At 43.0% G+C, this 20,984-nt stretch overlaps 1 protein-coding gene and 1 long non-coding RNA gene across 2 annotated transcripts; one reads left to right on the top strand and one right to left on the bottom strand.

Annotated features, from left to right (window-relative positions):
- Positions 1-51: 51 nt before the first annotated feature.
- On the bottom strand, positions 52-18,139 carry PTGER1 (prostaglandin E receptor 1). Its single transcript, XM_081319661.1, has 3 exons — positions 18,098-18,139; positions 2,937-3,798; positions 52-2,192 (listed from the first exon to the last, which is right to left on the bottom strand). Exons 2-3 carry the CDS (start codon positions 3,765-3,767, stop codon positions 1,938-1,940), a joined length of 1,086 nt encoding a protein of 361 aa, XP_081175787.1. The 5' UTR covers positions 3,768-3,798; positions 18,098-18,139; the 3' UTR covers positions 52-1,937.
- On the top strand, positions 12,561-19,075 carry LOC308663332. Its single transcript, XR_014025364.1, has 4 exons — positions 12,561-12,696; positions 12,940-12,968; positions 15,933-16,070; positions 18,850-19,075. It is a non-coding gene; the product is annotated as an uncharacterized lncRNA (long non-coding RNA).
- Positions 19,076-20,984: the final 1,909 nt, after the last annotated feature.

Raw genomic sequence — 20,984 nt, 5'->3', positions numbered from 1 at the left:
TGTTGTGTGTGTAGCAATGGAATTCCAGCCAAGGCACCACCAAACATGGTCTTTAGAATGTTGCACACAAATAAATAATTTATTAAAAGGTCAATGAACAGCAGAGACCCATTTCAGCTGCAGCTGTGTCACATGAGTGCAGCCCACTAGATAGTACAGGAACATAGCAAAACAGCTGTGTGTTTACAAACATATTGAAGGATAGGGTTGGCGGGGCAATACCAGGTGTGTAGATTGGGGCAGAATATTTGAACCTGGAGCAACAGATCTCCAACTTCACCTCTTTTTTCCAACTAATTCCCACAACAGTGATCATTTTCCTTCTGCTGTTTGATCCCACTTGTTTGTCAGCTTTCAACCAGGATTCTGCAAGCTCGATTTTACGTGCTCCAGCTGCCAGATGACCATAAGCAGTCACTGAATGAAAACAAAACACATGGGACCCTGAGGCCGACTAGATTAGTTGGGCTGGCACAGGCTGCTGACAACAAGCATGTGGGAAGCATGTCAGGGACATGAAGAAAATAAAGCGTGAAGGCCAGAATACCCCACTGACGTGCTTTATTGTAGAGTGCCTGGTGCTGATTAAGAATTCCCACAGGGTTCGGCTATGCCACAGCCAGCCCTACAGATCAATCATTTCAGGACTTTCCCATTGTCCTTTGTTCTTCACAGCTTCCCAGAGCTCAGAGCAGCAGACAGAGGCATCCTCTTGCAGTCTGTGGGTCAGTCTCACCAGTTCCCAAAGGATATTATTTTACAGAATCGTCAGCAAAAATTTGTTGAAATCCATTCTAGGACAGAACTCTTGCAGATCTCTTCTATGAGAAAACAATGCTATGAATCTACTTACCCTTCTGCAAGGTGCTCCTGACATCACATTTTTCAGCCTTTTTTTAATCTCTTCACGATGCCATGAAAGGGTTCTCTAGAATTTCTACATTCATGTTTAAATTAAAGGCCGCCCTGAAGCACAAGCACATGCCTTTGTTTTCTCCACTGCAACTGCTGTGCAATCTATATGCGATGGTGAGACGAAGCGATACGTTGCATCAGATTCCTTGTGTAGCAGCACGGCAAATGTTAGACACAAATTCCTTTACACACTGCAGTAACGCAGCAGCCTCAACATTGTGGAAAATCTGCATCACAGGCTTCTAGTATCCAGGTCGTTTCTGGCAGCACGTTAAATAGCCAGCCCTGACAGGGTTGGACTTGAATGGCTACTCTGGCTCGGGAAGTGCAGCAGGATGATGGTCTACCTGAACTGAATGTCCAAGGAAGGATGCTACCTGGGATGTCTTCTCACCTGATGATTCACAAGAGCAAGATTCACGCTCTTGCTCTTGTGCTATACAAGAAAGGCACAGGTAACATTCTTCAGCTTTGGAATATAGCCTGAATAATTTACCAGGCTGTTCATTGTGCAGGAAGGAAATATGGCTTTCAAAATGCGCTAAATCATTGTTTTCCTATCAAAACACACTGGCCTGCTTTCATTTACCTGGTCAAGAACCGTCTCCTTTTGATGACTATTTGGGAGCAGAGTTCTTTCTCAGTTCTGCTTTACTGAAAGTATTAGGAATGTATAATGTATTCTTTACCACTGAGCAAAAGTCTCCTCCCCAGGTGTCCAGTAAAGCCACCGTATCAAAATGAATTCATGGGCATCATGACTTTTCATTTGCATTATGATACATTTATTCTCCTTCACCCAGGAAGATCATGTATCTCTCTCTCCCTCCCTCATAAGTAAGTCAGAAACATGCAGGTGCTTCGAAACATTGAACTTCTTATCTGCTGCCAAGATTTGAAACTGCCAATTTATCTGTGGCATTCCCTATACCAGCCGCTGCTGCCCACTTTGCTGGATTCTGAATTCCAGGAAGGTTCAAAGTGCTTTCAAGTAGATCAACTCTTGTTCTCTCCACCCAATACTAGATGCGACCAGCAGCAACGCTGCGCTCGGAGCTCTGGAAGGAGCTGGCCTCCCAGCGGTCAAAGTTTGTTGTTTTGAGGTCAGGGCGCCTTAGGAGTAGCGCCAGAAGCTTGCGCAGCACGGCACGGCGCAGCAATATATATACCCACGGGTCCAGGATCTGGTTCCAGGAGGCCAGCCGCACACCAAGGAATAGCAGCTGATCATAATTCAAAGCTTTATGAGAGTTGCTCACTGATAAGATGACAATGACCTGGGAACAGCACAGAGAAAAAAAGCAGCAATATGACATCAGCAAATGAGAGACGAGATATCAGACAGTAGGTTTTTATGGTCCAATCCTTCCCAGTGACCCTAAGAACTTAGAAACGGGTATTAACTCTGTGTACATATTAGCTCGGCCCACATAATAAATATAGCATTCACAACACAGCCCTTTATTTGTGCGCTGATAAGGGCTTCCCAGAATCAATTGACTGATTCAGAATAAGATAGCTCGGTTCATTCTTTGGGCTATTACACCCAAGCATAATGTCAATTTGATCCAAACTTTTAACCTCAAGAAGTTTTCCAGTTTAACATTCTCGCCCCTCTAATCAAATAGTTTCTTCTATAATCAAGGTGCTATGTTTCATATGACCATCAATTCCAAGAAGCTTCCTAACGCACAAGGGCACCTTGTGCTACGTTTACCCGATCTGAAGCTCTCCATATATTTTAATGTCATTTTTAGCCACTGTGGTAGAACAATCAGAGCCCTTTAAAATAGACCAGACCAGGAAGCAAAATCGTGTAGATCAGTACTGCATTTATTGCAGAGTTATAACACCGTTTTCCAAGTCTGAATATATTTCCCTTTGCACTCCGGCTTTATGGGAACTAGGGAAGGGTTTGTTTGATACGTGCCAACTCCCCACTTATTTTGTGCCTCAAAATACAGGCTAAGCACCCTACATGTTTCCATTGCCCCTTTTCTCCTCTGTTTTTTGGTACTCACCAATAATGGACTCCAACAGATACAGGAGACCACCATGATGCCCACGAGCTGTACAACCATTTCAATGTCATGAGCTTTGGCTCTCCGCTGACCACATTTGCGCTGACCACGGAGACGAGCTCGCACCAGGATGAGCCCACTGAATGTGTTGCAAATGAGAGAGGCCACCAGGGAGGTCAAACCCAAAAGGGAGAAGAGCAGGGCAAAAGCTATCTCGGACCATTCTTCTGCCTGTCGCACCTTGATAAAACACCAAGTGTTTTGGGCCTGGACAACATATTTTCCAAAACTGCAGAGAGGCATCAGGGCAATGGCAAGAGCAGTGGCCCACAGTCCTACCAAGGAAAGCTTCGTTCGGCCTGGCGTGACCACTGCGGCGTGAAGCAGAGGGCGAGTAATTCCAATGCAGCGCTCCACCGCCATCATGAAGCCCAGAAAGAGAGGGCACAGTCCAAAGAATACCATGGAAGCACCAAAGAACTGGCAGAAAGCTCTGGTGGGATCCATGGATGTCCAACCGCGCCGTGTGGCATACAGTTGCAACACAAAGGAGCCTGGGATGACATGGCCTGCTAGGTCTGTGATAACCAAGCTGCTGGCAAACAGCAGGAACGTGGCCTTGGAACGACGCCGGAAGCGGGTGTAGGACTGCACTAGGATTACCAAGGCCACAATATTAGAGACTGCCCCCAAGGTCATGGAGAAGATGGGGGCAGCAGGAGAAGAAGCACTCGGTGGAGTCTTCACCAGCTCTGTATGATCTGAGGAGGAACTGTTCACCAGATGAATGGCAGGTGCTTGAGAAGCATTGGGAGGGTGCATAGCAAACATCCTGTCAACGGCTGCTTCCAGGCTCAGGCATCTGCAAAGGAAAAAAAAAGAGGATTAGCCCCTCCATTTCTGTCCCTAATTCCCTACTGACTCTCCCTACTTCCTCTCTTGCTCCCAGCCATCAGCTCTTGCAGAACCCAAAGGCAAGAGAGGCCAATTTTCTGTACGGATTTAATGTAGCCTCTCCTAACTTTCCCTTTTGTTTTGCCGGTTATTTCTCTCCTGCCTTGGCTGACTTCTCTTGCATTTTGAAAAATCTTTTCTTAAATTTACAACCTGATTTGGATTACATGTTTTATCATAGAACCCAACATAATGTACTTTCAATGAGGAGGAGAACTAACAGAAACATGGGGAAAAGAAGTAAGGCTTTCATGAACAAGTAGTCAAGTAATTTTCTTTTAAAGAGGGAAGGAGACTTAAAATCCAGAGGGCCTTAACCTCCTAGACACCTCTCCTTCAACCAAAAGCTCAGCTCAGACTATTAACAGTGCAGTCACTTTCCTGGAATTAAGCCCCATTTACCTCAGAGTAGCTCACTTCTAGCCAACCAAAAGTATTTAAGTATTCCCTATTTAAAGTAAAATGGGGCAGGTACCTTAGGGTATATTTTGACTATAGGTGGTCATCAACTTACAACAGTTCACTTAATGATCATTTGAAGTTACAACACCCCTAAAAAAAGTGACTAATGACCTTTTTTCACACGGCTGTTGCAACATCCCCATGGTCACGTGATCAAAATTCAGATGCTTGGCAACTGACTCAGATTTATGACCATTGCAGTGTCCCGGGGTCATGTGATCACCTTTTGTGACCTTCTGACAAGTAAAGTCAATGGCGAAGCCAGATTCACTTAACAACTATGTTGCTCACTTAACAAATGCAGTGATTCACTGCATAACTGTGGCAAGAAAGCTTGTAAAATGGAGAAAAACGTATTAACAACTATCTCCCTTAGCAACCAAAATTTTGGGCTCAACTGTGGTCATAAGTCAAGGTCTACCTGTATTACCAAGGGAAGCCAACTGTTTGTTATTTAACATACTGTTATATTTCTACTAGGGGACGCGGTGGCTCAGTGGGTTAGGACGCTGAGCTTGTCGATCAGAAGGTCGGCAGTTTGGCGGGTCGAATCCCGAGTGCCGCGTAACAGAGTGAGCGCCTGTTACTCGTCCCAGCTTCTGCCAACCTAGCAGTTCGAAAGCACGTAAAAATGCAAGTAGAAAAATAGGGACCACTATGGTGGGAAGGTAACAGCGTTCCGTGCGCCTTTGGCGTCTAGTCATGCCAGCCACATGACCACGGAGACGTCCTCGGACAAGCGCTGGCTCTTCGGCTTTGAAACGGAGATGAGCACCGGCCCCTAGAGTCGGAAACGACTAGCACGCATGTGCGGGGGAACCTTTACCTTTACCTATATTTCTACTGTTTGCAATCTGTTGCCTCATGTGCCAGAGTAACTTCTCTCACTCTGATTAAGATGAATGTTGATTTGGTGCTAATCAGGCATCTGTTTATATCTCTTCAGCCAGGCACAGCATTGCCTTATTGGGGTCCTTCTAAATGGCAAAGATAAAATATCTTCACAATTTATTTTTAGCACAACCAAGGAACTTGAGAACAGTTTTGTAATTCTGTGAAAGAAACCTTAAGATTAAGGATATTTTAATAATAGTGACAAACAGGTAAGAGAGTTATAGGGGTAAACAGACAGAACTGAAAATGGAAAACTGTCATATTTAATATTTTTATAACAAGTTCTTTGTTTTAATTCATAATTACATTGTTCTTACTGTTATTTTTTGAACATATAAACAGGAATTTTTTTAGTCTTGAAATTTACAGCATAGACCTGTCTAATTTAATATTACCAATACAATAAATCTTCCAACTCATGTTTTAGATTACAGAAATCATCATGAAATTTAAGAAAGAACAAGCTGATGAGAACAAGTTGGGCTTATTTCTGAGAAATTAGCATCTATGCTACAAATAGCATGTACAATAGAAAAGTATTATTAGATTTAACTAAATGTTCCTCAAATAATGTCAACATGCTTCTAGAACTTTACAATAAACAATATAGTAGAGATTGAGGAAAATGTATATTGTAGCATGTAGAGCAATTACTCAGATTTTACACTGTTTACAAAACCCAGGAGAATAGCTTTATTTCATTCCTATAGATTTAAATCTAATCCAAGAGTCTAATCTGACAGCACAATGCTATGTATGTTTACTTAGATCAAGATCAAAAGGTTTACTCCTTGATTATGTATATGTAGGATTTTCCCCAAATTTGCTAACATGTCCTGTCCTCCAACTTAGAGTAACATTTCTGTATCCTCTGACCTGAGACATCTCAATTGGATTTACTTCAGAATAAAAAAAAAGTCAAGTTCAACTCCTGTTGATGTCATGGGAGTGCCTCTCTAGTTTTCATGGTAAAAATATGGATGTGGTTTGCCACTAGTCCTTTCTGATTGGTGGTTTGTTTGGGCCCTGGGATTTCATGATAAACTCCCACTGGTATTCACCAGAACCGATTATCAATTACATGCTAACTAGCTATACAAAAGTGCTAATATTTATACAGACACCACAACTGCAGTATTACCATCATGCTGATTTTTTTTCTCCCAGTTACTGTCCTGTATAATAATCACCTTGGAAAAAATGGTTTCTAAACCCTGAAAGATTATTTCTATTTTGTGGAATTTTTATTGGCGTTAATATAGGTATTATTGTACTGTGCCTTTTAAAATTTCCCTGCACAAACCAACAAAGAAGTCTTTCATTTATGTATAGTTTGCAAGAGAAGCAAATTCTTCTGATGTTGGATAATAGACTAAATTCATTTGGTAAAACCAGAAGCAAATTGTATTAGTCTATAGCTATCTGTTCACTTTTGCAGCAGGCATGCGTGTTTAAATAAGCATATCTTTTGCATTTATCATAGGTACTGCAGCTGGATTGCTCCATTAAAAAATGTATTGTCTAGCTGTAGTAACCTGGGGCTATATTCAAAATCAGATGATACCAAACCATTTAGTGTTCCTGAGATTTGAGAAAAGTGGATTTAATCCATATTAGGGAGAGTGAAATCATGATCCAGAAGGTGGAAAGCTATTTAATTTTATTTTAGTGGTAGTGTGAAACACTAATAACTTATAATGCTGACAAACTACAATGCTTAATTCATTGATAAATTCATCAGTTAAAATGTTTAACAAAAAAGTTATGAGAAATTATTTAAAAATCATTAATGTATTGCTAAACACCGTACAGGGAAGCATTAGTTTAAAAGCCATTATCTTCCTCCACATAACTGGAAAGAAAGACTTTTTCAAAAAAAAAATAGTTCTTGTCACAACTTACACTGGTATTAATCAAAACAACATAAGAATCTAGCTTCAGGAGTAAAAAAAGATCTACAAGTCTAATCAATCAAATAAATTTTATATTATTACTCAATTTTAATTGGATACACCCACACACTGGTGTTGTGCAGGAGTAAATAACTTGTTAGGTTCACAATACTCCTTACTTACCCTTGCACAAGTTGGGTTCTTTGGCTGCCTTGCTTTTCAGCTAAACAAAATCCCACTCCCCACACCTACACAATCAAAAGCCCCTTCGGCTAGGAGGTTACAGAGACACAAGTACTATACAGTTGTTTAGGCAAATTAGAACTGCCATGTTCTAAAGTACTTACAAGCTATTAATAGGGTGGTGGGAGTATTTCCCCTCTATTCACTACTTGAACTGGGACATGTGGTAGAAGGCAGGGAATAACTGCCTTCTGGGAAGGCAGAACTGGGAATAAAATAGTGTCAGGTCGGGTTTAAACGTCACTCCGACAGGTGTGGAGTATTGGGGGGCAGACACCTCACGGCTCTATTGGAAGAGCTTCTGAATGACCATTTTTCGCCCAGCTACCCGGATTCTTAGAATTAACAGTTCCCGATAATACTTACGGAAAGGGGGCAGCTGTTTTTGCTTCCCTCCAGGACTTTCTGGGTACTTTCCCCACGGAATAAGAAAGCCCAAACAATTCGAGCTCCTGCCTTCTACCCCCATGTTTCTCCCAGAACGGCACAGATACTTCTGGGTGCTTCCATCCCTAAGGCAAGTTAAGTCACTCGGAAGGCAGCTCAACTTCGCGAACACTAAATATCCCCCAGTAATATTCTTCGACCACCAGCCTGAGCGCACCAGGGAGGACTGTACTCTAGGACGATCCCTTGCCCGGAGATGGTAGACCGCCCGCTTCTCCCACTAAGCCTCTTGGCCATCGCAACTCATTGGAGGCTCCCAAAGGATCCGTTTCATAGCACCTACGCCGAAGCCCCAGCCTTCGTACCTGGGACCGCTCCTTTCCTTTCCTCCAAGCCCCGGGTCCCTCTCCTCGTCCCAACGAAACTGCTGGAAGAGTTACTGATCGAGCTCCTCGGAGCCTGATTCACCGTTGGCTCCCAGCGCATCGTACCTTTGCGGCTGTCTCCGTCGTGGTTCCCCAGCGTCAGAGGGACCGACTTCGCTGCGCCCGACTTCGCCTCACCCTTTCTGGCTCTGCCGTCGGGGACGGGGACGGCATTCCCTCCGTCGGCACTAGGGGGCGCTCTGAACTTCCCTTCTTCCCCCTCCTCCTCTGCGGCAGCCTTCCAAAGAAGGATTTCTTCCTCGGGGCCGGACTTCTCCCCACCCCGCCCGCCCGCCACACTCTGCAGGAAAAGTTTTCTCCTTCATCCCTCCAGTACGACCCGTCCCCACCTTCGGAAAAGCAGCGGACTCTCTGAAAAAAAACTAAGCTTGGTGGTCGGAGATGGGGTGCGGGTCTGTGTGAGCCTTTTATTTCTCTCTAGCTACTCCAGCAGGGGTCTTCAAACTTGGCCCTTTTATGACTTGCAGACTTCAACTCCCAGAATTCCTCAGCCAGCATGCCTGGCTCAGGAATTCTGGGAGTTGAAGTCCGCAAGTCATAAAAGGGCCAAGTTTGAAGACCCCTGTACTACAGGGATTGGGAAGGGGAGATATATCGATCGCTCTTCTGGGGTCCCAAAGTTGCTTTTTCCTTATCCCAAAAGCCCTCTGCGAGGGAAGCGGTGCTGGGAGAGGTACTATTTTTCCTTCCAGAGAGTTCCAGGGTGTGTGAGTGAGAGTGAGAGTGAGCGACACACCTCCTAAAAAGAGAGAGGCCAAGGAATGCCCATTAAACAGTGACATACAGGGAGCCCTCGGCTTACGACCACAATTGAGCCCAAAATTTCTGTGGCTAAGTAAAACGTTTGTTAAGTGGCTGCCTCATTTTGCGAGCTTTCTTGCCACAGTTGTTAACTTAAGTGAATCTCCAGAGTTGTTAGTCAATCTGTTGCTAAGTGAATCCGTTTTCCCCATTGATTTTTGCTTGTCAGAAAGTCTCAGAAGAGGATCGTGTGACCCACAGCAACTGTCATAAATATGGGTCAATTGCCAAGTGTCTCAATTTTAATCACGTGACCTACAATGGTCGTAAGTGTGAAAACTGGTCACAAGTCACTTTTTTTCAGTGCCATTGTAACTTTGAACCGTCACTAAACAAACTGTTGTAAATCGAGGACTAGCCATTTTTGCGCTTCTTCGTGTTTCAGCAGCCCTGCCCCTCTTGGTTTTGAGGGCTAATAAAGTGGAACATTGTGGTAAACCTTGGTATTTTCAGGGAGGGGGTGATCAGTGTATGGGGGCCAAAGGCCACTGAACATTTGGAGGGAATCTGGGTGGGGGGGGGACTAAGAGAGTGAAGCCATATTGCACAAACTGGCAAGATTTTGGAGGTCTACAGCTGTTTCCTTCTTTAAAATGGTGGGAAATTGCCTTTGGCTTTCAGGTTCTGTTATCAGAGGTAATTCCCAGAACTGGAAAAAAAGGTATTGGGGAGCCGGGGGGGGGGGGGGGACATAGGTGCTATGAAGTGCTTGAGCTGTTTTGCTGCCCTTCTGTTTTTCCCATCCACACAAAATAGACTATGCCATCATATAGTTTATTGGAGTTTGCCTTGTATATTACAGGAGTCTAATCAGTTGGATTTTACTGAAGAAACTATACTTAGACAAAGCATGCTGTATGTGAATCCAGTTATTACAGAGCCTACTGTCAGCCACTCAAGCATAGCAACATCATGTCATCACTATCCCTCAAATAATATTCAAAAAAAACCTGTTTGGAGAAGTTTTCTTTCAATTCAGCTTCGAAGTAAATCTCTTGAACAAAGCAGGGGGGCAAAACTGCTCTCTCAGAATCCAATCCATGGGCAGTTTCAGATGACGAAGTGAACATTTTACTTAAATTTGATAAAGTGTCAGGTAGAAAAGTCTTAGTCATTATGAAATTTTAGACTTGTTGGGCACCTACACTGATAACAACATGTCTCTATCTTCATTTGTCCTAGAGTACATCTCAGCAGACGATATGAGTTGTTCTGCTGCAAGGTAAGGAATCCTGGTTTTAATAAAGAAGCCGCAAGAGGCTAGATAGAGGCTCCATTTCCACAAAAGCCTACCCAGACCAAGAGATTATGAAATCTTCAGGGTTATGAAGAGGGGAGAGTTATGAAAATTCTTTGCAGCACTTTGGTTAAGATTACCTAATAGTTTAAAAGTTGCTCAGATTAAGGAAAGCACTTCCTAACATGTGCAGCCCTTTAGGCAGTCCAAGATGTGCATGTGTCCACGAAAAGTTTGGTAGAATCCTTAATGCAGAACTGCCTCCCCTCCAAAACTGGGATATAGGAAAATAAAGCAGTGTTTATAGTGCACGTTAAAGGAGAAAAGAGATAACACTCAGAGCCTTGCATGAGAGAGCAGAAAGCATTAGCCAGTAATAAACCTACCAAACCTGTTGCCCATTGGCAGACAGTAATGAAACAAGAGATTGGATAGATGTCTCCTTCCACTCTAGTAGAACAGAAAGACAGGCCTTAATTCTTCAGACACAATCAAGCGAGTTGCTCAACTGGGAAGTGTAGGTAAAGAAGCAAAAGGCTGGAAACCTCAGTGCTTTCCACTTCCTCTTGTTCTAGTTCCTAAGAGTCAGTGTGGATTGCAGGAAGGAAGTCTAATGAGCATGAATCCGGGTAAAGTACAGCATAAGTACATACATGCTCTCTACATGGGGCTTCCCTTGAAGACCACTCGGAGGCTCCAACTGGTACAGAATGCGGCCGCGAGAGTTGTCTTGGGAGTTTCCCGGTACTCCCATGTTACACCTTTGCTCCGCGAGCTGCATTGGTTACCAGTTGTCTTCCGGGTGAGGTTCAAGGTCTTAGTGATGGTTTTTAAGTCCTTACATGGCATGGGTCCAGAATACCTCGGGGACCACCTGCTGCCGGCGTCAACTCCCCTCCGCCCTGTGCGTTCCCACAGAGAGGGCCTCCTCAGGGTGCCTCCGGTCAGAGAATGCCGGCTGGTGGCCCCCAGGGGGAGGGCCTTCTCTGTGGGCGCCCCGGCTCTGTGGAATCAACTGCCGGTTGAGCTCCGGATGGCACCGGATCTCCGCTCCTTCCGGCGCGGGTTAAAGACCCACTTATTCGAACAAGCTGGCCTGGCCTGATGGGGAGTTAATTTAGGGTTTTAAATATTTGTATATTTTATTGTTTTATTTTGGGCATTAATTTAATTCTATTTTAACTTTTGTATTTTTGTATTTTTATTATATGCCCTGTTCACCGCCCTGAGTCCTTCGGGAGAAGGGCGGTATAAAAATTTAATAAAACTATAAACTATAAACTATAAAACTATAAGAACAAATGGAACAGGAAGTCCCTAGCAACAGTTTCTTGTTGTGACAGTGCTCAGAATTCAGGAAAGGATTGTAGGTAGCAGCAACATCTTTTTTATATCGTGGTGACCAAAACTGGATGCAATATTCCAGGTGTGGCCTTACCAAGCCATTGTAAAGTGGTATTAGTACTTCACGTGATCTTGATTCTATCCCTCTGTTAATGCAGCCTAGCACTGTGTTGGCTTTTTTGGCAGCTGCAGCACACTGCTGCTCGTATTTAAGTGATTGTCCACTTAGGACTCCAAGGTCCCTCTCACAGTTACTACTATTGAGCAAGGTACCACCTATACTATATCTGTAAATTTGGTTTTTCTGCCTAAATGTAGAACCTTACTTTTTTCACCATTGAATTTCATTTTGTTAGATAGCACCCATTGTTCAAGTCTGTCCAGATCCTCCTGTATTTTAAGCCTATCTTCTGGAGTATTGGCTATTCCTGCCAGCTTGGTGTCGTCTGCAAATTTGATGAGTTCCCCATCTATCCCCTCATCCAAATCATTGATGAAGATGTTGAAGAGCACTGGGCCCAGAACAGAGCCCTGGGGCACTCCACTACACACTTCCCTCCATGTAGATGCAGTTCCATTGAGGACCACACGCTGAGTACGGCCGGTCAGCCAGCTACGAATCCATCTGGTGGTGATGCTGTCTAACCCACATTTTTCTATATTATCAAGTAGTAGATTGTGATCTACTTTATCAAATGCCTTACTGAAGTCCAAGTAAATTATATCCACAGTGTTCCTCTGGTCCACTAATTTTGTCACTTGGTCAAAGAATGCAATAAGATTTCTCTGGCATGATCTGTTTTTGACAAACCCATGTTGACTTTTAGTAATGACTTTGTTTGCCACTTGGTGTTCGCTGATTTGTTGTTTGATTATCTTTTCCAGAATCTTCCCAGGTATTGAGGTCAGGATGATAGTTTCCTTTTTTTGAAGATGGGAACTACATCAGCTCTTTTCCAGTCCTCTGGTAGTTCCCCAGTGCTCCAGGATCTTTGAAAAATATAGTTCAGTGGTTCTGAGATCGCATCTGCCAGTTCCTTGAGAACCTTGGGTTGTAATCCATCTGGTCCTGGTGATTTGAACTCGTCTAGGCTGGACAGGTGCTCACTTACCATTTTCTTACCTATCTTAACTTGTGTTTCTAACCTGTTTTTTATGGTACTGTTTTTGATAGGTTGGACTGTTTTTTCCCTTTGTGTAAAGACAGATGCAAACAACAAGTTAAATAGTTCTGCTTTCTCCCTATTGCTTGTCACCTTCTTGCCACTTTCTCCCACTAATGGACCAATCATTTCCTTAACTTTTTTTCTTGTTTTTTACATGTTGACTCTCACACGTGACAGAAACATCTGGGCTCTTCTTCAAAGAACAAGTAGGAATTTGCTTTGGTTTGGTTTTGGGGCGGTCTTCAAGTCAGTGTTGACTCCTGGGGACTGCATGGATAAGTCCCTGCATTTTTCATGGCAAGATTTTGGAAGTGGTTTGCCATTGCTTCTTTCCCAGGGCTAAGAGAGAACGATTGGTTCAAGATCACCCAGTTGGCTTTGTGCCTAAAGCAGGACTGGAACCCACACTCTTCCAACTTCTAGCCTGATGCCTTTACCACTACACTCAGTTGGCTCTCTAAAAACGTTTTACAGTGAATTTCCTATCTAGGGTAACAGCAAGACTGTTTTAAAGGGAAAAGAGGCAGGCAAAATTAGAGAGCAATAAAATACAAGCCATTTTTCCTCTAGTCATGATTATATTTGTCTTGCAGCTGCCATACTGGCATAATTATACTGGCCGAATTACTTTGAAAGGTGCTGTGTGACTAATGGCTAAACAACATTTCAGCTACAAAAACAAAATACACGCTGTCCGTCTGCCTCACTCTCTTTGAGTCACTATTTATTCCTAGTGACTGCCTGGATAAGTCCTTGCAGTTTTCGGAGCAGAATTTTAGAAATGGTTTGCTGTTGACTGCTTCCTACGGTTGGGAGAGAGTGATTGTATAAGTCAGACATGTCAAACACAAGGCCCGGGGGCCGGATCCGGCCCGCAAAGTGGTTTCATGTGGCCCGCGAAGCCATCCTGGAAACAGTGAGGGAGCAGCCCCCACTGCCTTGGCCCTGGCCCAGAGACCCTCCTTCTGCCAGAGACCCTCAGATCTGTCCCACTCCTGCCCAGGCCCCCATAGGCACCCTTGATGCAAACGATGTAGAGCTGGCCATGCCCACCCAGTAGGCCATACACACTCTAGCCACGCCCACCCAGTAGGCCACGCCCACCCTGGCCATACCCACCTGACCCCCTGAGGGCAACCACAGTGCTGATGCGGCCCTCAATGAAATTGAGTTTGACACCCCTGGTATAAGTAGTCTATGAAAAAAACAAAGCTGCGGGCTGTCATATCTGGATGGCAGAAATCCAGATGACCACAAGATGGCAACATACAAATACTGAAAGCTCTACTGCTTGCTGCCATTTAGAAGCCGTGTATCACTTTTGCAGCCAAATGTAATAGCTCTCATCAAGGCCCTGCCGATTTCTCTTCTAAGCACAAAGCAACTCTAATGCTGCCTAACTGACTAGTAATCACCTCCTACTCCAGGTTGCAGGAAAGATAGGATGACAGAGCTAATGTCCAGTAACAGGAAGGGCAAGGACCATGCTTCCCTGGGCTGTTGGAATTGGAGTCCGTCCACCAACTTCTTTTTTGTAAATCTACTCAAGTGTAAATTTGCATGAAATCAAATTAACTGAGGCACACAATACTCTGGTTAGCTGCAGTCTGTGTCCTGTTAGTCATGCTTCAGTTGGGGATATTGCCATATTGCTGAAGACAACATATTTTTTAAACGAGTACGAATAAGCAAAGGAGGACCGGGTATCGGCAGCAGGAGGACCACACAGCCAGAAAGGAATTAAATTCCTCTATTCTGTGGCCAAGAAAACTGCATGGATGCATTTATGTAAACACCAGAATCGGAGCCTGAGTTGAAGGGGACTTCACCATAATAATGTATATAACAGATCTATCCTAGTTCAGATCTCATTTCAGCCATCAGTTCAATGCATGACCGTAAGGAAGCGCTATTAGCCTCTTCTCTGCATTTTTTTTTTGGGGGGGGGGAAATAAGTGTGATTCACTTCAGTTAAACTTATACTGTTGCATAAAATGTCCACTTTTCTTTGCCCAGATTTCTCCTTGTTATGCTCCTTTATTGGCTTTGGTTTCTGGGTTCCATTCAATTTCACTTTGTAGTTTTTGTCTCCAAATCACTCTCTCTCTCTCTCCCTCTCTCTCTCTCTCTCTCTCTCTCTCTCTCTCTCTCTCTCTCTCTCTCTCTCTCTCTCTGTTTGTCCTCCAGCTTTCTTGAGCCATTCTTCTTCTTAAGCTACTCCCTTTATGTCCCATATAGAAGTCACCATAAAATGTATTGAAAAACTTTTCAATAAAAAAAAAGAAGTCACCATCGCAGGAATCTGGTTTTTTAAAAAAAATATTGCTTAATATGGCAATTATGACTACCAGTTATTGCATGAGGAAGTAACCCAGGAGGTCCTCCTCTGTAGACATGTCCTGGATAATCACCTTGAAAAATAAATTGGAAAATGTTCCTCTGAAGAAAAGCTCTGGCGGCTCTTGGGATGAGTCACTGGCTGCTGGTAGCGGGGACTCTTGCCTAAGAATAACCATTCCTCACTGCGGGGTGTAGCGAATTCCCAGCAAGGCCGGGATAGGCTTTCTCTGACAAGAACCATTGCAGCCAGAGGTTCGTGGGTGAAAAAGCGCTTGGCTGTTGCAACCTTTGCACAACATCTGCACGGCACTTTCTCTTTCCAGTTGCAGCTCTGCGGAGGGCTGCCCTGCTCACTTTCTCATCAGAAGCTACAGTCCTTCTTGGCCCCATTAGTGATAATGATGATGCCATAACTGCTGAGTGCTTTAATAATGAGATTGTGGTTAACTGTGGAAGCCCTCTAGGGCGAATTCCCAGCAACAGCTATACGCCTCCTTTCCTGTGAAGAAGGATGAAGCTGCTGCTTGTCCCAGATGTCATTGAATTGGAAGAGTGTCCCGGGTGCTTCCCTTCAACCTTCATCATAGCGCTCTCCATATCCTAGAAATACATGTTGCTGTATTTCAGCTTGCCCTTCCTCCTTTAATTCACCTTTTCGGTCTCTTTTTCTCCCAAGATTTGCATGCTTTTGAAGGCTTGCTTTCTAGGTGATAATTCCAGCCTTGCTTTGTTCTGCTGGGCCTAAGAGACAACGGTTGCTAATTATTATGGCTTTATTCCAGCAACCTGATATTAAAAACATAACTTTTGCTCTTCTTTACTGATAATAGGACATTCAGCTGTTATAAGAGCCCGGGTCTTCCCACACTTGGAATTATCAGCACGGCTAATGTTTGAGAAATCTTGTTTAAACTGCCAGTAAGGACAATTATGCACATGATGTGCAGAAGTATGTCAGTGTGTGTCTGGTAAGTATCATCTGTCTGAGAGACGTAGCAGTTTCCATTTCCGTAGGACCCTCTGGAAGCTTAAAAAGATGATTAAAGACTCAAGCAGCAATGGAGTGTCCGGTGATGCCTGGTTGGGGAAATCAAGGTGGTAGCTGTAAGTCCCACCTCTAATTAATTTTGTGATTGCAGAGCTGTAGCCATCATCTTGACTTGACTTACTCCTTCCTGCAGTAGAGCAGAAAAGGGTATCTTGCCAGTCCAAAAGGAAAACACCACTCTCACAAATAGTTTAGCCATAGGAAGATTCTGTGCTGTTGGCCTCCGTTAGATTAATTCTGTCTTCTGGGAATGAAGAAGATGCCTAAGAGATGAGGGGATTTTAGGTCAAGGATTTATGGAACTGATATTGGATCAGCACCTTACTAGTTTTTTTCAGAACAACAAAAAGTCATTTCAGTTTGGGAGATGAAAGAAAGTGTTGTTCCATATTCATATGTGTAGACTGCCAGAGGATAGCATTTGTACCAATCTTAATTTTGGCAGTTCCAATGAAATATTGAGCAGTTGGGCCTCTCAGTAATTTTTAAGGCATTTCATTTGGACCGAGATACCTCACCCATCAAAAATCATCTTTATCTTTAATTTTTCATTAATCTATATTCTTTGTTTCTTTTTTTTCCTTTACATTTGTTTACTTTCTTCCTGTTTGCAACAATCATTCTCTTACAGATAGACCTTGCTTACCAACTGCTTTGTTCAGTAGCTATTTGAGGTTATGATAGTCCTGAAAAAAATAACTTTGTGATTAAGGAATGTTTATGATCTTCACTGCATCTCAGTCAATATGCTTACAGTCAGTACATGTTGTCTTGTGCCTGGCTCATTTTTTTTCCTTCCTCACAGATCAGAAAGATTGGAAGAGATCACAAGACATACAATGGGGAATACACATAGAAAGGAATACGAGGTGCTACCTACTTACCTAGCACATTTGGGGAAGGGAGCCATGGGTGCACTAGGCAAGCAGCTGGTGTATTCCCCATTGTAAGCCTGCTTACTCTCTTATAATCCCTTCCTCTCCAATCTCTCCACAGTGTGAGGGAGATAAAAAAATGGTTCAAGTGCAGGAGAAATTGCCTAAAGTCATTGCTTGTTTAGGCAATCTCTCATGTGATTTACCCATTTTTTTCTTTCCATTTTTCAGAGTGGGAAGATTGGAAAGAAAGGGATTGCAATAAGATTAACAGGCACATGCAGTGGCTGTTTATCTAGTGCCCCCAGCCCCAAGTATACTAAGGCAAACAGCAAACACCAGTGCATTCCTTTGCATGTGTGTGTCTTCTTACTTTCTTATAATCCCTTTGTCTCCAGTGAACATAAATACATTATTTCCCTTCTTGCTAATTATCCCAGTGCCAAGATGAGCCTTCCCAAGTGTGGGGAAGTGGGGAAAAAGGAAACCTGAAGTAAAATCATAACACAGTTATGGTCATGTGATTTTCCACTTGAACAACTGCTTCACTTAGCAACTGAGTTACCAGTCCCAATTGCGGCCACTAAATGATGATTACCTGCATATGTTTTCTCTTCATTCATAGTCTTTTTCATCATAGCATTCCAATTAGCATTCCTTTTGCTAGCTTCCATTAGTGTATCTAACACCATAAACTTCTACAGTGCTTCATAATATATTTTTTTCTCTTCTATTTCAAGCAACTACCATATCCTCTTTTCTTACATCCTCATTCCATTGATTCTAATGGAAAATTATATTGTTTTCTACAAAGTGTTCATATAGCTTCTTTTTTAACTTCTTTCCTATCCTTCCGTGTCCATTCTCCAAGTACCTCCTTTTGATATCATCAAATAATGGTCTCTCCCACATTTGGAACCTCTCATTAATTCTTTCAGACTTTCATCATAAACAATCAAATCAGTATGCTTTTAAATTAATTCTTTTGCCCTGTGTATGTATAAACAGACTTATGCTTAAGCCACAAACTCAAAACAAGCAGATCTTTAAACAGATACTCACCAGAACTCACCATTCATATTCAATCTTGGGTCTCCAAATGCTCCGATTACATTTTGTGTTACCACTTGTCTCATTCTCATCCATCCTTTCATGTCACCTAACAAAAAGACTTGAGTGTCATAGAGTTTTTCTCAAAATGAATTCCTCATTTCTTCCTCATTATCACAATTCACTGGATAATACAACTATTGTAGGTCTATGAATTTCTACTTTCATATGCATCTACCATAATTTGTCTGGCACATATTCATATTTTCTGACATACATACTATCCTTTTTGTTAAAAAAAGACATACTAAACCTCTGCTGTCACCCTCATGCATCTTTTCATTAACTCCATAATAGCAAACCATCTGTAGGAGAAAAAAAGGTATAGTTGGGAGGGGTGGAGTCAAAAGAGGATTCAGTCTCAAATCGTTATGTGTCTGCAAATGCTCCAAGTCCAGCCCCCTTTGAAGTCTGTTAACTTTTATCTAGTGCCAATTTAATGCTGATCATTAGTTGATTAGATTCCTATGTATAGGCTGGAATGATAAATCATCTTAACTGGAACTTAACGTAGGTTTGGGACCTGGAGAACATACTTCAGAAAGGAAAGTTGATTGCTAATCTGAAAGTGTGTGCTACTTGGATTTTATGAGAATGTTTCCTTACTATGCTCTGCAATGTCAAATTTCATCAACTTTCGTTCTTTTTAATTCTTCTGAGAAGATGAAGTAACATCCATTTACTTACTTTCCTCTTAAATTGTTTGCTGTGTAGGGGGATTCCTGTTGTGCAAGGATGAAGGAAGAGACCATCCTTTTCAGATTTCTGTTGCTAAAGAAGCTTCCCTAATGAACACTTACTTACAAAAAAATACTTGCCCCTACAGTTTTGTCTAATTTGGAGTGATGAAATGTGCCTCTACCTGCAAAAATGAGAGAGAAGCAGCTGAGTAGAATATAGCCAGCAAGGGAGTATCAAAGCTAATACTTGCTGAAATAAAGTGATGCACTACTGATGTTTCTTGAAATACCATTAATACTAACTGAACATCATTTAATGTTATGCGATGTCACAAGCTGGTTAATGAAACAAAACAAAACAAAGTACAAGTGAATATTTAGAGCAGCATTAGCAAACCTATGAGAAACGTGTCAAAGGTGATATGCCACAATGTTTTGGATGACATGCCTTCATTCACCACAGCCAATAACTATTCTCAAAGGCACGACCTATTCTCACATTATTTGGGGGACGGTGCGAGAATGGGGTTCTTACGTGGTTTCCAGAGCCTCGAAAATTTGTGCAAGAATGGGTCATGCTTTGTTATCGTTTGCAGAGGCTACGAAGACTGCAGAAAAGCAAGTGCCAAGTGCTACTGGCCTAGATGGGGGGGAGGGAGGAGATTTCCCCCCCTTTTTTGTTTGAGGGGGACTGTGACATGCCAATCAAGTTAGGCATTTTCCGAATTTTCAACACATCAAGTCCAAAAGATTAACCTTCACTGACCTAGAGCAAGCTTTTTCAGATCCGGTTCCACAGAAGCTGAAGATTCCAGCAGAACCTGAGTGGGTTTTGTGGAGAAACTAATCTGGGGCAGAGAAACAACAAAATTTCACAGGAACACCACCCTAGTTCTCTCTCCTCTGACGCCCAAGTGCTGACCCCCCTCTTGTTTTATCTCACGGTTTTCCATCCAGTTCCATCCCAGACAAAATACACCCACACATAGCAACAGTTTGTTTCACAGAAAAGGTCTGTTTGTACTATTAATAAAAAATAATAATAACTTCAGACGCAAACAGCAAAATATAGGCTTAGCTCTTAAGACAGGCCTCTGTTACCACATACTCAAGGTGGATAGCTATGAAGGAACTTTATTTGCATACTTTGCTTGCAAACAAAATAATAAATATTGCTTCATCAATCAGTAGAATAATGTAAGGTTGTTAAGGTTTAATCCTTCCTCTCGTAACTAATTGCAACATATAAGATTTACAGACAAATGCTCCGCCCGTGCCTACTTACGTAATTAAATTGTGGCTTTGGGGTACTTCACAAGGAAAAAAAATAACACTTTGTCTCTTTTCCCTGTTTAGTACATTTCCGTGCTAGGTTTTCGTAAAGAATTGTTTGCTCCCTACATCCAAAGAAGGAACTGCCTGCTCAGAAGCTCTTTTTACATTATTTTAACTTAAAATATACTGTAGGTGCAGTTATTTTTCTTCAGTATTCCTTAGAGAAATGCTGAATTCTCTAAATATAAAGAATAAGCAAACTAGAACAGGGATAGCCAACCAAAGTGAAGAAAGCACAGTTGCCTAACCCTGTTTTGTTTTTGTTTTTTAAAGAAAATCTCATTCTTAGAGCCAGTTCTTACAAATTGTCACTTATTCAGTACTGGAGAACACAGTTGTCAAATTGTTGTCCACCTTGTGATCTAAGGTGGCATGATGAATTGGTCATGGACATTCATACAGGCTAATTGCTTGATGAAACAGTGTACGCTGGGGACTTCCGGTGGCTGCGCGGCGACGGAGACAGCCTTCCCGGGCTGCCCGCGGCTCAGCTGAGTGATTTTTGCCCGAAACAGCGCCGATCAGCTGTTCGGGCGAATTTGAAGCCCCCTCCTCGGGAGAAGAGGAGGGGGTGAGGCCCCAGGTAGGGGTTGAGTTCTCCGGGGCCGCCTGAGCTTGCAGCTTGGGCGGCCGAAGGATCGAACTCCCCCGTAGCCTGGGTCGCTCCCAGCTGGCCAGCGCCTCTGCTCCTGACTTTATGGAGCAGAGCCAGGCGTCTGCGACCACCCCTGCCTGAAGGAAGGACTATGGAATAAAAAGAGCAGGCAGAGCGGTACAAGAGGAAAAGGTGAAGAGGATTATTTTATTCTACTCTCGAGCTTGATGGACTTTTTA

This window comes from Vipera berus, assembly GCF_964194415.1.
Source record: "Vipera berus genome assembly, chromosome: 2".
Taxonomy (NCBI): domain Eukaryota; kingdom Metazoa; phylum Chordata; class Lepidosauria; order Squamata; family Viperidae; genus Vipera; species Vipera berus.
Note: the sequence above shows the minus strand (reverse complement) of the source record. Positions and strands in the feature narration are given on the sequence as shown.

Bases quoted from the DNA above. Each gene is read 5' to 3' on its own strand.
- PTGER1 (XM_081319661.1), bottom strand. From the start codon at position 3,767: ATGTTTGCTATGCACCCTCCCAATGCTTCTCAAGCACCTGCCATTCAT. The intron at 2,193-2,936 runs GTGAGTACCAAA...TGCTGTTCCCAG, and splicing joins TCTGTTGGAGTCCATTATTG to GTCATTGTCATCTTATCAGT.